This window comes from Sinohyriopsis cumingii, chromosome 12, assembly GCF_028554795.1.
Source record: "Sinohyriopsis cumingii isolate HCF-2022 chromosome 12, ASM2855479v2, whole genome shotgun sequence".
NCBI classification, from domain to species: Eukaryota; Metazoa; Mollusca; class Bivalvia; order Unionida; family Unionidae; genus Sinohyriopsis; species Sinohyriopsis cumingii.
The window spans coordinates 43639405-43658929 of NC_142972.1; the positions used below are offsets into that span (position 1 = coordinate 43639405).

Here is a 19525-nt window from a genome sequence, read left to right on the forward strand (position 1 = left end):
ACGAAGTGTGGGCTAAAGGTTCAAATTTGTCTGAATTGAGCCATGTTAAAACCCAGGACAGATTCCATTTTGGAAACAGGGTGAGAGATTTTGGTTGATTGAAATCAAAATTGGCTAAAAGATCTGATAGATCTTTGTTATGCCCAATATCACATCTACCATGATGGCGGAATGTGTCTGATATCCTGGAGCGGTAGCCTTTGATAGTAATTGGGGCCAACTGTTTCTCCTCGAAAAGCCAGTGGAAAAAAAAGGTCGGCCAGCTGAGGGATTGTGACACTCAAAGGGACGATGTTATTGATATGGCACCAGTCCCTGAAAACACGCCACTTTCCCTCATAAGCCTTCAGAGTGGAGGGCCTTCTTGCTCTTGAGATTCTCTCCACAATCAAAGGTTTAAATTGTTTGTCTCGCAAGGCTGTCCAGACAAGAGCCAAGTGTGAAGAAGAAGACGGTCTGGGCAGGGGTGGAACACCCGTGACTGTGGTTGTTTGAGAAGATTTGGGCTAGTTGGAATCTTCCTGGGTAGATCTGTCGCTAGATCGAGTAGATCGGTGACCCAGGACTTGTTCCATCTGAGAGGGGCAATCAGAATCATCTGACAGTTCTGACCCCTTAACCTCTGGATTATTTTCAGTACCAAAACCGTGGGAGAGTAGGCAAATGCTCACAACCCCTCCAAGCTGATTGACGGAGCGTCCACGGCCCAAGCCTCTGGGTCTGGAACTGGAGAGACGAAGGTGGGCAACTTGCGATTCCACCTTATCACAAAAAGATCGATCATCGGATGCCACCCCAAGTGTGCAAATCCAAAGAAAGACTGATTGATGGAGTGACCATTCTATGTGAATGACTTGACCTTTCCTGGATAGAGTGTCGGCCAAGACATTGAGTCTGCCGGGAATGTGTCTGATTTGTACGTTGATGTGGAGGTTGTCGCACCAACGTAGAAACTGCCAGATCAGAATGCACAGGTCTGGTGATTTGGTGCCCCCTTGTTTGAGGAGGTAAGTCAGCACCAGAGTTATCTGGCATAATGAGGATAGTTTTTCCTGAGAGTTGATCCTTCCAGAAATGAAAGGCATTGATGCCAGCCCTCATTTCTAAAAGGTTGATGTGGAGAGGCCTCTCCCCTGGCTCCCATGTGCCGCTGACTGTAGCAAAGTCCGGCAACAGGTGGGCACCCCAACCGTAGGTACTGGCATCGGTACATACCGTTATCTTGGGGCATCTCTAGAGGAATCCCCGTGGACAGCCAACCGGGGTTGTGCCACTGACGCAGGAATGATCGTATCTCGGGCGTGGTCATTATTGTTTGATTTATTGGACTTGAAAAGGGGTGCCATTGTGCCAGTAACGTCATTTGTAAGGGACGCATAAAAAGACAGCCAAGTGGGATCAAGTCCGCCGCTGCATTGAATAATCCGAGGAGGTGCAAGAATTCTCTTGCTGAAATCCACATCCTGTTGGAAACGGACTTGACGAGTTAGAAGATCCGGATTACGCGAGCGCGAGGAAGCCGTACCAGATTCAGATCGGTGAGAAACTCCATACCCAGATGGACAATATGCTGGGATGGACGGAGATCGGACTTTTTCCAGTTCACGAGAAAGCCTACATGATCTAAAAGTGCTAAAAGATCGTTTCTGCCTTTGAGCAGAATAGAACTTACCATATGTTTCTGGAGGATGTCGTCCAAGTACACTGCGTCCCTGAGATGAAGTCGAGCGGAACAGGGTGACGACACAATCCATAACCTTGGTAAAAACCCAAGCTGATGTTGAGGCCGAATCGGAGAAATTTCCGTGACGCAGGGTGGATTGGGACGTGAAAATATGCGTCGGTCATATGTAGACTGACGGCATACTCGTCCCGCCGGATGGAAAGACGGATTGATCTTGCTGTTTCCATCTTGAATTTCGGTGGTAAAATGTATTGGTTGAGGCAACTCAGGTCGATGATCGGCCTGAACTTGTCGTTTGCCTTCTGGATAAGAAACAGCCTGGAATAAAACCCCGGCGATTGCGTTTTTTTTTCACAATCTCCACCGCCCGTTTTTCTATGAGCAACTGTATCTCCTGTTGTAGAAAGGTATCCTTCTCCCAATCGGATGGTACATCCATGAAGAGGGGAGAGGAGGACGGGGAGGGGGTTGGATAAATGAAATTCGAAGTCCCTCCAAAATGACCTGGATCACCCAATTGTTCTGAGGAAAAAAGGTGGTCCAGTGGTCCTGAAATTGCAGGAGGCGGCTGCCCACAGGTAGGCTGTCCACGGGTGGTGGGGAGGGTATGTCAACTTTTAGAGTTAGGAGGCTTGAAGACGGAGAAACTTTGTTTCTTACCGCCTCTGTATGGTTGCCTCCTAGCTTGATTACACTGTTGTCTCCTGGCATTGGATTGGGATCTATACTGCACATTTGATTGTAAGGATCCCTTGTCCCTGGTCCGCCAGTCATCCCTCCGCTGTGGCAGGGGCTGATTTTTTATTATTTTTTTTTTCTAAACGCCTGCGAGGGTTGGGTGGCAAGTTGGAGGGGCAGTTCCTGAGCTGCCTGCTTCCGAACTTCTTCAATTTTTCCTCCAAAGAGTAAAGGCGACCCAAACGGAGTCATCCGTAAAGCCAGAGTATGATGGGGCTTGAGCAACGTGGACCGTAGACATGTGTCACGTCGTATCAGGTCTAAGTTGGCAGAAGCAGTCAACGCATTAGCCATGGAATGGTGAACTGCCCTGTTAATAACTCTAGCAATCCAGGCTGTCGCTTCCCAAGCGTGGTCATTGTTCGGATTTTTCTGCAAGTCGGAAAATGGCTAATGAAGCCAAGTCTAACATTGAAGACGTAGCGACTACGTTCCGGACTAGCTTTGACGTGGCTTGGAACACATTTTTGTCCACTTTGTAAAACAGTGGAGCGGACATGTGAACTGCTGCCATATTTTTGTCCAGGGCCGGAAGATCCGTACTGAAGGCGTCTGAATGAGTTTTGTACCAGCGACACGAGAATGTCGCTGGTACTTGGCTTTCTGAAAAGAATGCCTTAGCATTCCCTGGATCACCTATTCGTCCTGATAGACGATCATTGATCTCCTTAATTTTTGCCGACTGGGGAAGGAGCCGAAAGGAAGGCGTCTCTTCCTCCCCGTCAAGATCTACAGATGCCTTAACTTTGTAGTCTTGAGTGGCGGTAGGAGGTGGAGGGCATTCTGAAGTTGCCAACACCCTATAAATTTCTTCCACTGCTGCCTTGAAGCCAAACTCAGTCTGTTCCATGGTTGGATCTGTGTACGGCTTATTTGCAGTGGTTTTGTCACCCTCACTGTTTGCCGAGTCATGTTCTGGAATAGCTTGCATCTCTGGATAGAGCATACCAGGTGGCATAGATGATGCGATTCCATCATCCCTGACACTGTCACTAACTCTCCCTTGTGAATAAGCCATGAAGATATGGATTACCGGCCCTGCCGGCTGGTTTGTCTGGCTTGTGGTCGGCCTGAATGTTGGCAACAGTCCTGCTATCACCGGTACCGGCTGCTCCAATGGCCTGGCTGGACAGACAGATTTCTCACTAAAATCTCCGCCATAGCATTGGTATGTTACTGGCGGTACACCTTGACTGACGGATTTATCACTAAGATCCCCGTAAATCATATTTGGTCGGACCGTTTTAGCAATAGGGTCTCCATGCTGGGACAGCTGGACGGCCGGTGACGTAGAGGTTGTATAATGAAATGGATCCAGTAAAAACCCCATGCATCCTGACTTACAGGCCTGAAGGCCATGCTCGGACATGCGGAGGGACTTACGCCCACTGGGCAGCTTAAAATTGGGGGAACATTCCCCCAAAGAGTCAGAAAAAGCTGTGGAAGCGAGCGAGGGAAATAAGGGTAATATCTGGCCTGATGTCAATAGCTGCGTCATCGTTTCCTGGACCAATGACGCATGTGTTCAAAGGTGGACTGTTGTACCCTGTCAACATTATTTTCCTCCATTGCCACTGATGTTACTGTGGCTGACGGTTGCAAACGACGAACTTTAGGTGGAGGGGGGACCCCAACGTCCCCCCTGCCTTCTGGACTACATCAGCCCACATTTGCTCTGTCCAAGTATTACACACGCTGCATGGTATAGATGATGTACACTTGGTACATACAATACAAGAGTCATGGTTGTCTTCTTTTGCTTTGAACTTTTTGCATTTCATGCATTTAGTTGACATTTCTACTGACACGACACAAGAAAAGAAAACAAAGCACAAATTAGCAATTCAGCATGTTATTAATTCGCTAATACCACAACCGTTACTAACAGAGTAAGCGAAATTAGTCAGTGTCGCGTTAACTCTTAATTGACAACACGAGTTCAGTGATAGCGTGTGTAACATGGTCTTCAGTAGACGAAATCCGTAAGGGTGACAAAGTCACTCAATTTTGAAAAAATTTTTAAAATAATGTATACAACCTGTAGAAGAATGATTGTCCAACGCAATAAATCCAAATTTAACTTCGGATGGTCCAATTTTAACGCTAAGATGGCTTGGATTGTTTGGAGGTATAATGTACATGTTATCAGTACAAGCGAAGCTTAAAAACTAGTGACACCTGGCGGTGGCAAGGGAAGGTAAGGGGCAAGAGTTATTGCCCTTTGATCTATATGAGATAGACAGAAAAGACAAATTTTCTTCTTTTAGTATGGCTGGATTCAAGAGGTAGCAGGCTTATATCCCTAACGTTAATGTGATCGGGGAACATATTTGAAGGAGAAAGAGAGCAGAAGAAGAATGAAATGGGTCTAAATAGGGCAATACGGGTCTCAGTAGCACACATAAAGACATATATCTTTGGTTTTGATTATATTTAGTATGGAAATTTTCTGCTATATTTGGTGTATTGTTTCATGACGATGAGTAGATGACAATGAAGTTTATATTCTGGATCCAGCCCTAAGTGGAGGAGGGGGATAACAAGCAAAAGGTCACATTTTTGCAGAAGCTGTTTTTGCAACCTGGACTCCATCTACACTGATTAAATATGGCAGTGGGAGGGTGGGGGCATATTAGGTATAGTATTTCACCAGATGTGTAGGTGACATCAGAAGTTTCAGAGCTTGAATGCAGCCCTTGGGAGAAGGTTGATGGGGAGGGTGCTACATAGAAATAAGTGATTTCTCTCAGACCATTGTTTATATTCAGTTTTTGACACATGTAACAGCTGTCAGTTAACTATTACATATAGACTTTCTAATAGATCTCTGGCCAATCCAATCACTCAACAAGCTATTTGCAAGAAAGAAACCATTCCCAGAACAAACTTACTCTATTTTTTTCATGTTTATTGGTAATTTTACTTGGTGGCAGGGAGGGTGGAGCTTTATTTTCTTGCATTGTGGTCTCATTGTATCATTAGATCTGCTTGTCTGTTCTAGTGTTCAGTCACTACTCGATGCAGAGAGAAGGGTCAAAGTCACATGAGCAAAGTGAAGCTATCAGAAGAGGAGGATTTCAGTACCTAGCTGATCTTTGTCTCAGTATTACAGGTGAATTAGTACCATATGGTTATATTAACCAAATAGGTAGCTAATGTATGAAGTTCAAGATTACATAGTTAGACGGAAGTATTGCCTGATGGAAGAGTTACCTCCCCTTAATCACCCCTTCTTCTTGACATAAACTACATATGTCAGAACCATTGCATTATTTATCACTCAGTTCATACAGATATATATCTTGCAATTAATTTACCTCTGTATTCATTAAGAGATAATATTACCAAAGATTTAAAGAGTGTAACAAGGTTTTCCAAATATTGTTGGGTTTAACACAATTTTTTTAGCACATGGCAGCCAGTATATTTGGTGGAAGAAGAACCCATCAAGAATGATTTACCCGTGGAAAGTTGCTGGCAAGTTTATACGACAAAAATATAGGCACCTGGTGCAAAATGCATTAGACAGAAATATTCCAGTTGCAGTGACAGATCCAGAAATATCTTTGGGGAGTGTAAATAAGTAGGCAAGGGGTGTGTGGAGGTGTCTCAGAGGGCAAGGCCTCCAGAGGGTCATGCATATTAAGCATTTTCCACATCATAGTTTTAACCATTTAACTGTACAAAGAACACTATTCTAGGAAACAGAGTTGTTTGACAGGAATTGTTAGGGGGCACTGGGATCGGACATTGACTTGGACCCTTCTTGTCTAATCTGCCTCTGGGTTGATTTTGAAATGATGTGGTGGGGCCTGCTGCTGAAGTTGATGAACATGGCAGATAATGCATAGATGTTCATGTTATTGCAGATGGTTGTGCAAGATAAATAATGCAAATATGATGCAAAGTTTCAATTGGTATGGACTAAACATATTCATGGTTGAAATTGAACAAAAAATGTTGCATGACATGTGATCTGCATGTCAGATCAGGAAAAGAAAACCTCCTTTACATCAGATAATCACATACATGTCCTGACAGCTTCATTAACACTTCACACAGAATCATGATCATGTTTGGTTATTGAGAAGAGCCTCTATTGAGCAGATTTTGCTCACACACAAGTGTCAGCTGATTCAAGGCAAATTTCAAAGGAAAAATCTTTTGTTACTGCAATGAGAACTGCATTTTATATTGCAAAAAAGAACATTGCTGTCAGGATCTATACAACATTTTGGGAATTTCAGTAGAGAAATAGTTTGGATTTGTAATGGAGAAAATGTTACATATTCGTTTTTCCAGCTTGAATTAATTAAATTATTTGCTAAAGCTTGAAAAGAAACTGCAAGCTAATGATTTTTTAACAGTTATGATTGACAAAACTCAGTCATCTCTGTACAATGAAACTTTTAATTTATGAGAAAGTAGCTGATTACAATCCTAATAAAATGTTTTTTTTTTAAATTCTTAATGTTTTAGATGTTAATGCAACTTTTTAAATGCTAATTGAAATGCTGGGGTTATTTCTGAGTTCAAAATATGTATCCTGGAGTGAAGATGTAGGACTTCACACTGTACTTCCATTCACTGCATGGCTCAGAGACTGAATATATGTTCATGAAAAGCAGCAGATGAGGTACAATATTTGAATGAAATGTTTGAAACAGTTATAAGTTCACAAGCAAGATTGAAAAAGTAAAGGTCCAAATGATTCTTTATTTCCTGATGATAAAAATAAGATGGTTCTGTCTGTCTGCATCATAAAAGTTTGTTATAGTGTTGTTTCTTTTATTCTTTCTATTTAAATTAGCAACAGGAAGTATAACATTTGATACCAAGAGTAGTCCCTGAAAAAACTAAAAATTTATATTTGAAAAGTCATTCTAAAGTCATTGAATTTCATTTCTTATCTATATGTAACAGAAATTAGTGTAACTGAGAATGGAATGTTTTTTTCCTAAAAAAAGAAAGAACAAAAATTATTTAATATCATTATGAATTGTTGGTTGTAAAATAGCAAATAACAGAAAATTTGTTGTACAGAACGTAATGACATTTTTGCATTTTTGTAGATGATGGACATTTTACATTTGTAAGTGTCTTTCTTAATCTGGTGTCATTTTGTAGATGATGGACATTTTACATTTGTAAGTGTCTTTCTTAATCTGGTGTCATTTTGTAGATGATGGACATTTTACATTTGTAAGTGTCTTTCTTAATCTGGTGTCATTTTGTAGATGACAGTGGCCATTTTACATTGGTATGTGCCTGTCTAATTCTGGTTTCATTCCTGAACATTCTGTTTAATGAAACAGAAGATGCCTTCATTGGACTACAGTCTATCAGAGAGAAATGTGACAGACTTAAGGTATTGTATTTGTTATTAGTTTAATTATATGTATCACTTAGATATGTTGTTTTTTCTGATAAATTGTTTTACCCAACATTTGGATAATTTACTATCTGATTGTAGGTTTTTCTGTTTAGTTCATTTTGATGTTGTTTTAATAGATGTAATACGATTATTTCAGTTAATAATGTTTGCCAGGCAGTTGTTGTGGGTGTATTATTTTGCCTATATTTGTGATCCATCTGTCTTCCATTTAAATAAACATCTGAAAATTTTTTGCGAAAATAAATATTTACAATAAAGAATAAAGAATAAAAGATATCTTATTGATAACAGTTTAGAATTCAACTGCCACAAAACTGTTAAATAAGAAAGTTGAGATTAGGACCTCAAAAATAGCATGCTGTGTTTTCCAAGAGCATTGATAGGTTTATGATGACCAGTCCTTGCCATATACCAATTGTCACTCTAGGCCAAAATTAGGCTAATATCTCATTAATTGACAAGAATATTTATTAATTTTTGTGTAACTTAAAAGAAGACCATTTTGTGAGGTACATTTAAATGTATGCGTTATAAGTAAACATTTGCACCTATATAACATATAACACTATGGCGGTTATTTGTACATGGTAAGATATAGTCTTGTGCTGGTACTGTACAGGACTCTAAATACAAATTCTGCCTCGTGAATTGGAGAATCTTAGGTCTAAATCTGTGGAGTCATGTTACTGTATTAAAAAATACAAAGAATAAAAGCTTTCTGTAAAATCTGAATACTTTTCATGTATGCAGTGTTAGCATTTGTGTGCATGTAATTTATGTGAGAGAAGTGTTTTTCAACATAAAACAATCATCTTACAGGCTGAAATTTAAGTCCGACTTGAAATTTGCAAGGGAAATGCCTGAAGTCTAGACTTAACTCAAGAGATGTTTTTGGTGTAACTGAGGCCAGGTTTATCTCTCTGTTTTTAGATTCCCCCAGAAACTGTGCCTGCCTACGTTCTGCCTTGGGGAAAATTATTGTCAGAGATTGTATACTCAGATTTGATTGTATCTTCAGTCCCTAGCAGCTGTTACCTGTCCGACTTTGTCAGTTTGTTAATGGGAGTCATCAAGTTTCAACTAAAGAAACCAGTAGAATGTTTAAAGCACCTCGATGAGATATCCACAATTTCTGATTTTCCGGGAGTTGCTTTTATTAAGGGTAAATTTAGGATCATTAAAATAATATTTCTGTTTATAAGAAACTTAAATACAGTTGTATATCAGTGAATTGTGCGTTTTTTCTTCTGTATGCTGTGTTTTTTCCTAGCATGGTGGAATATATGTTTGGTTGTCACCAAGACGTGGAGGTATAATATAATTACAATAGATCTTAATTTTTGAAAAATATATGCAAATATTAACCTTTTTATCAGATTCAAAAGTTTTAGGAAATGTGCATTTTAAGGTCACCAGTGAGAAATAGACCAGAGATATTGGTCTATCCCAAGAATCAATATCTGCACATAATAAGCACATGTGTATGTACCACCTTGCTGCATCTAAACATTGTAATTCAAGGCCCTAGGTAACAGTTTGCAATGGGCTTATGACATCTATCACATGGGAAGGTTTCTACAGGGTCAAACTTTATACATGTTGGTGCTATGGGTTTCATACCAGTTTTCAGCGTGTGATAGGCCATACATTGTGGCCAGTATATCTGGTGGAGGAAAGCTTTCTAACATACCCACATTAGCTGAGCCCATGGCTTGAACCCATGCAGACACAGGTGAGTTGCCCATGGTTGGTATAGGTGGGCACTTTAGGTCATTTAGCATTCTGTGTTAGTATTACACCCCTACAACTTAGAAGGTGACTTTGACCTACATTTTAATAGCAGTCGAACATTATTTGCTAGTATTGCATTACTGTCTTTTCAAGGCACTTATCCACAGTCCAATGACATTATTCACACCAGTTAATAATTAGAGTTCTAGGGTTAAAACAACATGATCCCAGTATGATACATTGGTCGTGTTTCAGTAATTAGACTGTATTCTGTCTTGTCCTTGGGCTTAATGCATTTATACACAAGTGTCTCTTGCTCCATGGACCACTCCAGTGGCCTAGTGGTTAGAGCATTTGCCTCAGATGTGGGTGGTTGTGGGTTCGATCCCTGGCCAAGTCATACCATAGACTTACAAAAATGGTACTAACAGCTGCCTCGCTAGGTGCTCAGCATTAAGAAATTAGTGTTAGGACTTGTCGGCCTGGTGTCAGGATAATGTGACTGGGTGGGACATCATGCTACCTGTCTGCGGCATGATGCCTCTGTGCTAGACATCACTATAAACTGCCACACTGCAGACATCATAGCGATATGACTGAAAAATTGTTAAAGTTACGTTAAAAATCCAAATCACACACACACACACACACACACACTCTTGCTCTATGGATCAGCAGACTAGGCATGCTTTAGATCCTTTGGCTGCATTATCATGGACAGAGGAGTGAGACTACCACCAGTGCCAAGAGGCAATTGTCAGCCCATTTTTCCAAGAAGAGAGCTTCCAAGAGTATGTCCCATCTCACAAGTAGAGATGTGATGACAGATCTCTGGTCAGGAAATCCCCTTCACCCAGGTAGGAGATGAGACAAAATTGTGCTGCCTTCCCCATCACACAATGACAGGATGATGAACTGTTGATGTCTGTAGACACCACCAAGTTACAAAAAGGACTACTCATACCTGACCTTCTTATAAGTAGGGTTCTCTTTTCTCATCCCACCCACCAAGCCAGGTGACAGAGGAGGTTGAAAGATATGGAATTTTGATAAGGCAGTAAATGAGATTTACCACCTTTTCTCCCCAATTTATGTTCAAAGTCTGTGAAATCTTCAGAGGCTGGGATCCTCGGCAGGTTGGAGAGGCTATCCAGGCTAAGTAAAAGTCGGACCTGTTGCTAAACCAGTGAAGAAATATCCCACTTCTGCAAGATCTATGGCTACCCCTCCTAAGTGGTTTAAACAGGAAAACGATCAAAATTGAAATAATGTTCAGTTTACACCCGATTCTGCCCATCATGTCAAGGTGGCATGAGGCATCTGTTTTCAGAGGCGTAGTTGGCTTTCTTAGGCAAGACATGGGCCCTTTCCACAGTAAGGTAGGGTTACAGGTTTTTCACTTCTGAGACCCTCTCTCTCTTAAGAACACCCATTCTGTTTTGCCAGTCTCAACTTGTATCCCTAGATGAAGAAGTGTACCCACTCCTTAGAAATGGTGCAATAGAGAGGATGAAGGACACAAGTCCTGGAGTTTTGAAGAGAGTGGAGAAGCTTTTGACTCATCATCCTTTCCCCTTTAAATAGATGGAGACAACTACCTCAGTCAGGAATACCTTCAGGCTGTACAATCGTGCATTCTTCTTATATCTTCCTTGTCCACAGTAAATTTCTATGGCTATGTCTGGAACAGGATATTTTTCAATTATGGGCACTTCCTTTAGTCCTAGCATACATCCTCAGAGCCTTCGCCAGCTTAATAGTGGTCCATTTAAAGTACTTAGTAGTTATCATCCATCTGTACTGCAACAACTGGTTGATGCACAGTGTCTTCAAATGTGCCTTTATGAGGGATCTCTCTAAGACTCACTGATAGAAGATGGTGACTCAATTAAACCAAATCCCCATACAGGGTATATTGGATCTTATCCCTTCTCAGAAATTAATTTATATTGTGATGGAATTTTCTCACCTGTCAAGGAACAGTCCTTGTTTTTCCCAACAGAAACTCACACATACTTGCTCTCTTTGAAAAACTGGATGAAAACCATCGTTTTCAAATATTTATACCACTCTTTTTGGGGATACATGACAGATTTAGTTCCCCATGGAAAGTTTTATATGTGACCACTCCAGGTCTTGCTTCTTGCACCTGAAGACGTCACAAAGACCCCCTTAGATCATTAAATTGAATTTGTGTCTCTTATATGGCTTGTTATGGCTATTTACTGGTTTCTAGATTAAAGTATACTAAACAGCTAGAAGGTTCACTACATACTGTTGATTCATTTATTTTTATGTATTTCATGGGTTTGCAACAAAATTATGTATTTTCTTCATATATAATTTTCTAAATATGCCTCAGACAAAAATAGATCTCATTTTTCACAGTTGATACATTGTACATTGTGCATATGAATTCCTGATTTACAAATGCCATGACATTTTTACAAAATTGATACATATGAATGAAAGTGAATATGTAGTATTAACTTTTATGATTTCGAAAAGGTACAGTTTAAAAAAGAATTAATAGTGGCTTTTTTTTCTCCTTTTATAAGGTTACCTTCGATTTGAGGCTGGGGAATATGAAGTTGCTCTTAGTGATATGACAGAGTTTCTGAAAAAGTTTGGTAAAAATGTCCATAAGAGACTTCGAGCAAGGTTGCTGCACCTTTCAGCTTGCTGCTGCGAAAAGATGGTTTGTACAGTGAAATGTCTAATATCTGGACTGTGCCTGCTTAAGTCTGTTACAGCTTCCTACCATATTTGAAAATAAAAAGGATATGACATGTTTACAATTGAATCTCTACTTTGATGACATTTACTCCTCTAACATCACTCTTTACCTGGAGTTTCAGATTAGTTCTAGTTTCATTATTTTTCATCTGGTAGAACTCTGCTAAAATCATACATAATGTTTGCCTCTCACCTTTTTAAAAGAAAAGCTGGGAATATAGCTTGTGCTCAGCATGCTTTTACTTATGCTTTATAATGTTACAGTCATTTGTGATTAAGAAATGTTGTATCCTTAAAATCATCATTAGGATGTCTCATGTACCACATTACATATTTTCAAGTATTTTAAGTTTTCCATCACCTTTGCCCTTTGTGCTACATCATTAGAAGGTATGTCTATACTTGTACTATAGAAGGTATGTCTACACTTGTACTACATCATTAGAAGGTATGTCTATACTTGTACATCATCAATTAGAAGGTATGTCTGTACTTGTAGTACATCATTAGAAGGCATGTCTGTACTTGTACTACATCATTAGAAGGTATATCTATACTTGTAGTACATCATTAAAAGGTATGTCTGTACTTGTTGTTGTTGTTGTTGTTGTGGGGTTTAACGCCATTTTTCAGCACGCTAGGCTATACATGGCGGCCAGTATTAATGGTGGAGGAAGAACCCGGAAAACCCCGGAAAGAACCACCGACCCACGAGAAGCTACTGGCAGGCTTTCTCACATGCCCACATTGGCTGAATCTTAGACTCGAACCGCCGCAGACAGAGGTGAGATGGCAGTGATCCGTAACGAAGAGCGCTTTAGACCACTCGGCCACTCGGGGCCCCTATGTCTGTACTTGTACTACATCATTAGAAGGTATAGCTATACTTGTACTACATCATTAAAAGGTAAGTCTAGACTTGTACTACATCATTCGAAGGTAAGTCTATATTTGTATATCATTAGAAGGTATGTCTATACTTGTACTACATCATTAGAAGGTATGTCTGTATTTGTACTACATCATTAGAAGGTATGTCTGTACTTGTACTACATCATTAGAAGGTATGTCTATACTTGTACTACATCATTAGAAGGTATGTCTATACTTGTACATCATCAATTAGAAGGTAAGTCTATACTTGTACTACATCATTAGAAGGTATGTCTATACTTATACATCATCATTAGAAGGTATGTCTATACTTGTACTACATCATTAGAAGGTATGTCTATACTTGTACATCATCAGTTAGAAGGTATGTCTATACTTGTACTACATCATTAGAAGGTATGTCTATACTTGTAATACATCATTAGAAGGTTGTTGTTGTTGTTGTTGTTTAACTCCATTTTTCAGCACACGATAGGCTGTACATGGCGGCCAGTATTAATGGTGGAGGAAGAACCTGGGAAATCCCCAGAAAGAACCACCGACCCTCGAGAAGCTACTGGCAAGCTTTCTCACATACCCACATTGGCCGAATCCGAGACTCGAACCCACACAGACAGAGGTGAGATGGCAGTGATCCATAACGGAGAGCGCTTTAGACCACTCGGGGCCCCTCATTAGAAGGTAAGTCTGCTTGTACATCATCATTAGAAGGTATGTATATACTTATAGTACATCATTAGAAGGTATGTCTATACTTGTACATCATCAATTAGACGGTATGTCTGTACTTGTACATCATTAGAAGGTATGTCTATACTTGTACTACATCATTAGAAGGTATGTCTATACTTGTACATCATCAGTTAGAAGGTATGTCTGTAGTTGTACATCATCAATTAGAAGGTATGTCTGTACTTGTACTACATCATTAGAAGGTATGTCTATCCTTGTACATCATCAATCAAAAGGTAAGTCTATACTTGTACTACATCATTAGAAGGTATGTCTATACTTGTACTGCATCATTAGTAGGTATGTCTATACTTGTACTACATCATTAGAAGGTATGTCTATACTTGTACATCATCAATTAGAAGGTATGTCTATACTTATACATCATCATTAGAAGGTATTTCTATACTTGTACTACATCATTAGACGGTATGTCTATACTTGTACTACATCATTAGAAGGTATGTCTATACTTTTACTACATCATTAGAAGGTATGTCTATACTTGTACTACATCATTAGAAGGTATGTCTATACTTGTACTACATCATTAGAAAGTATGTCTATACTTATACTACATGACTAGAAGGTATTTCTATACTTGTACATCATCATTAGAAGGTATGTCTATACTTTTACTACATCATTAGAAGGTATGTCCATACTTGTACTACATCATTAGAAGGTATGTCTATACTTGTACTACATCACTAGAAGGTATGTCTGTACTTATACATCATCACTTAGAAGGTAAGTCTATACTTGTACTACATCATTAGAAGGTATGTCTATACTTATACATCATCACTTAGAAGGTATGTCTATACTTGTACTACATCATTAGAAGGTATGTCTATACTTATACATCATCACTTAGAAGGTATGTCTATACTTGTACTACATCATTAGAAGGTATGTCTATACTTATACATCATCACTTAGAAGGTATGTCTATACTTGTACTACATCATTAGAAGGTATGTCTATACTTATACATCATCACTTAGAAGGTATGTCTATACTTGTACTACATCATTAGAAGGTATGTCTATACTTGTACATCATCACTTAGAAGGTATGTCTATACTTGTACTACATCATTAGAAGGTATATCTATACTTATACATCATCACTTAGAAGGTATGTCTATACTTGTACTACATCATTAGAAGGTATGTCTATACTTATACATCATCACTTAGAAGGTATGTCTATACTTGTACTACATCATTAGAAGGTATGTCTATACTTGTACATCATCACTTAGAAGGTATGTCTATACTTGTACTACATCACTAGAAGGTATGTCTATACTTATACATCATCACTTAGAAGGTATGTCTATGCTTGTACTACATCATTAGAAGGTATATCTGTACTTGTACTACATCATTAGAAGGTATATCTGTACTTGTACATCATCATTAGAGGGTATGTCTATAGTTGTACATCATCATTAGAAGGTATGTCTATACTTTTACTACATCATTAGAAGGTATGTCCATACTTGTACTACATCATTAGAAGGTATGTCTACACTTGTACTACATCATTAGAAGGTATGTCTATACTTATACATCATCACTTAGAAGGTATGTCTGTACTTGTAGTACATCATTAGAAGGTATGTCTATGCTTGTACTACATCATTAGAAGGTATATCTGTACTTGTACATCATCACTTAGAAGGTATGTCTATACTTGTACTACATCACTAGAAGGTATGTCTATACTTATACATCATCACTTAGAAGGTAAGTCTATACTTGTACTACATCATTAGAAGGTATGTCTATACTTATACATCATCACTTAGAAGGTATGTCTATACTTGTACTACATCATTAGAAGGTATGTCTATACTTATACATCATCACTTAGAAGGTATGTCTATACTTGTACTACATCATTAGAAGGTATGTCTATACTTATACATCATCACTTAGAAGGTATGTCTATACTTGTACTACATCATTAGAAGGTATGTCTATACTTGTACATCATCACTTAGAAGGTATGTCTATACTTGTACTACATCATTAGAAGGTATATCTATACTTATACATCATCACTTAGAAGGTATGTCTATACTTGTACTACATCATTAGAAGGTATGTCTATACTTATACATCATCACTTAGAAGGTATGTCTATACTTGTACTACATCATTAGAAGGTATGTCTATACTTGTACATCATCACTTAGAAGGTATGTCTATACTTGTACTACATCACTAGAAGGTATGTCTATACTTATACATCATCACTTAGAAGGTATGTCTATGCTTGTACTACATCATTAGAAGGTATATCTGTACTTGTACTACATCATTAGAAGGTATATCTGTACTTGTACATCATCATTAGAGGGTATGTCTATAGTTGTACATCATCATTAGAAGGTATGTCTGTACAGTGTAATTGTACATCACAACCAATTTTCGTTAACTTTGGCTATTTCATAGCAATGCCAAATTGGCAGTGAAAATCCTAATTCTTTAAGAAAATACCAGAAAATTGCCATCAAAATGCCCTCATTAGTGGAGATGTGAAAATGTGTCATTTAACTGCAAAGATTAGGTCATCATCACTGTTAGCCAGGCGCATATTCATTTGCATGGTTACCAATTTTAACATTTACAGGCACTTTACTAAACTGAGTCATTTACAAGCAAAAACACTGCAGACTTAACTTAAACCTCCCGTTCCAAACCATTTTTTTTTATCCCATTGCCTGACAGTAACAGTCATGGCAAAAACATTACTTTTACATTTGAAAAATATGACTTAATAGTTTCAGTGTCCTGAAAATTTACATGTAATGTGGTTGTCAGTGATGTTTGGAACTAATTTAACAGCACGTGTGATATGTATAGGTTTCTACAGTTACTACCAGAAGTAGTGATCTGCTTTTAATTTAAATTTGTATAACTCCACTAGACACTCGCTCACCCAATACTAGTAATTTCCACATTTGCTTGTGCTGATAATTTTGTTATAAATCCCTTCATAAAGATGTCGACATTTCATCAATTAAATAATGATGTATTGGTTCATAACAAACATTTTATCGTACATATTTATTTGTGCACATCAAAAGTGTAAATGATAACTGGAAAATAGTTGAGTAGCTGAATTGAAGCCTTCACATGATTAGATGTCATGTTAGTTTCAGTGTTACTATGGCACAAGAAAATTGTCATGTGATATGTTTCTTTACTGTTCCTAAACCTTTCATCGTGAACTGATAATCTTATATGTAACAGTAACCATCAGTGTATATTTATAATAGATGACTATACATCATTATATATAAACATACAAACCTAACTATCTATTTAATCAGGACAAACTTCAGCTGGCTATGAAGTTATTTCAGGAGTCCCTGAGGGAGTGTTCGGAATTTTATGCACCTTTGTTCAACATATCCTGCCTGTACAGACGGCTTGCTTTACAGGATGCTGAGCTAGAAGCTCTCAATCTCCTTGTTACAGTATGTACAGTCAAGTAAAAGAAAGTATTATTTGAATTGTTACAGTATGTACAGTCAAGTAAAAGTATTATTTGATTAGTTTCAGTATGTACAGTCAAGTAAAAGAAAGTATTATTTGATTTGTTACAGTATGTACAGTCAAGTAAAAGAAAGTATTATTTGAATTGTTACAGTATGTACAGTCAAGTAAAAGTATTATTTGATTAGTTTCAGTATGTACAGTCAAGTAAAAGAAAGTATTATTTAATTCATTATACTTGTACCATCAAGTAAAAGAAAGTATTATTTGATTTATTACAGTATGTAGTCAAGTAAAAGAAAGTATTATTTGATTTGTAACAAGTGTACAGTCAAGTAAAAGACAGTGTTATTTGATTTGTTATACTATGTATAGTCAGGTAAAAGAAAGTATGAATTGATTTGTTACAGAATGTATAGTCAAGTAAAAGAAAGTATTATTTGATTTGTTATACTACGTACAGTCAAATAAAAGAAAGTATTTTTTGAAGTGTTACAGTATGTACAGTCAAGTATAAGAAAGCATTATTTGAATTAATTTATTTCTCAGTTGCAAACTATTTAGCTAAAAGGTAGACATTTTTTAAACAAAGGGTTACTCAGAGAAAGCCCTGGTCAATGGGATAGTGGACTATTGATCAACACACCTACCAAAAGTGAAAAGTAAACCAGAGATAGTACAGATGAAAACAGTACAGCCCCCCTAAAACACTGATGCACATGTCAGTCTTTCTATATAGAAATATTACATTTATCAAGTTCCTCAGTGAGACTTGTGAACTTTTACTGAATTGATACTATGATTCAGGAATTCATGAGAGTTTCTCCACATTTTGCATTGCCATTGATCACTGGATTTGAGATGCATTTTATCCCATCTGAGATATTATACTTTTTGATTTGCCATTGATCACTGGATTTGAGATGCATTTTGTTCCATCTGAGATACTCTACTGATTGTATTGCCATTGATCACTGTTTTTGAAATGCATTTTGACCAATCTGAGATACTCAACTTTTTGCATCGCCGTTGATTACTGGATTTGAAAGGAATTTTGTCCAAATATAAAAATATGATTATTTTTTAGCCCATCATTTGATTTTTGTTTAAATGTTTGAGATCTGATTGGTTTCTGGGTTCCCTTGCCCATAAATTTTGCAAATATTGATGAAAGTTGGGGCAAATTGGAAATTTTCAGCTATCATTTGATGATAGAAAAATATGTAACTGAGTTGTAATTAAACATTCTCAGTTTGCAGAGCTCTTCAGTGAGTTAAGATACAATTGCTATGTGGATCATTGTTGTGTATGCCCTTGACATATTTATTTAGTCAATCTAAGTGCTCAGATGATCAGATTGGTCATGTATAGTACTGTATTTCATGTTATTTTTCGTACACGAAAAAATAATTATTAATTTCAATGTATGAAAAATTATATATAAAATAAATAATTATCATTTTGTGGTAATTACCGTGTACGGAAAATAAAGGGATCATACCTGACAAGGCCTGTGGAACACACGACACTCGACAACCAAAGGTACAAAACTAATGTACAAAATCGGTGTCAGTTGTGTTATTCTTTATGTAAACACTACAAGGGCACTATTATATTCCATTGGCAATTAAAACCTGAATAAATAAATCGTTTTGGTTGTAATTATGAGATCCATTGTCACTGTCCCACATGTCTATGCAGAGGTAATATACATGCTAATTAAATATGCTTGACCTTTAGCTTGGTCTTTTCCAGTAAATACTGGATTGAAGACCAGATTCACCTCTACAGATCAAATTAAGGAGGCTGTACGTAGGGAAATGAGGCTACCTATGGGGTATTGAAAATGTGTATGACAAGTCTATTAGCTCAAGAAAAATATTAATTTACTGATACTTGTTCTGAAGCCAGTTGAAAAAAGGGCAAATGATTTTAAGAGAGAGAGAACAACAAATCAACGTGTATATAAAAATATTTTTGTATTATAAACATAGCATGTTATTTTCAAGGACATAATTTGTGATCCAACGTTGGACGAATGCACAAAACAAATACAAAAACATGATGCAATGAAACATTCATAAAAGTTTCTCCCTTTGGCAA

The 19525-nt window shown here is 37.8% G+C and overlaps 1 protein-coding gene across 1 annotated transcript in view; it reads left to right on the forward strand.

The window, feature by feature from the left end:
* LOC149786350 (uncharacterized) overlaps positions 1-19525 on the forward strand; it is a 56491-nt gene that overhangs the window by 11829 nt on the left and 25137 nt on the right. The window contains exons 4-8 of the mRNA XM_089976763.1: positions 5424-5534; positions 7660-7790; positions 8748-8979; positions 12107-12246; positions 17257-17403. Of these exons, the coding sequence (XP_089832889.1) occupies positions 5424-5534; positions 7660-7790; positions 8748-8979; positions 12107-12246; positions 17257-17403 (761 nt within the window). The remainder of the gene's footprint in view (positions 1-5423; positions 5535-7659; positions 7791-8747; positions 8980-12106; positions 12247-17256; positions 17404-19525) is intronic.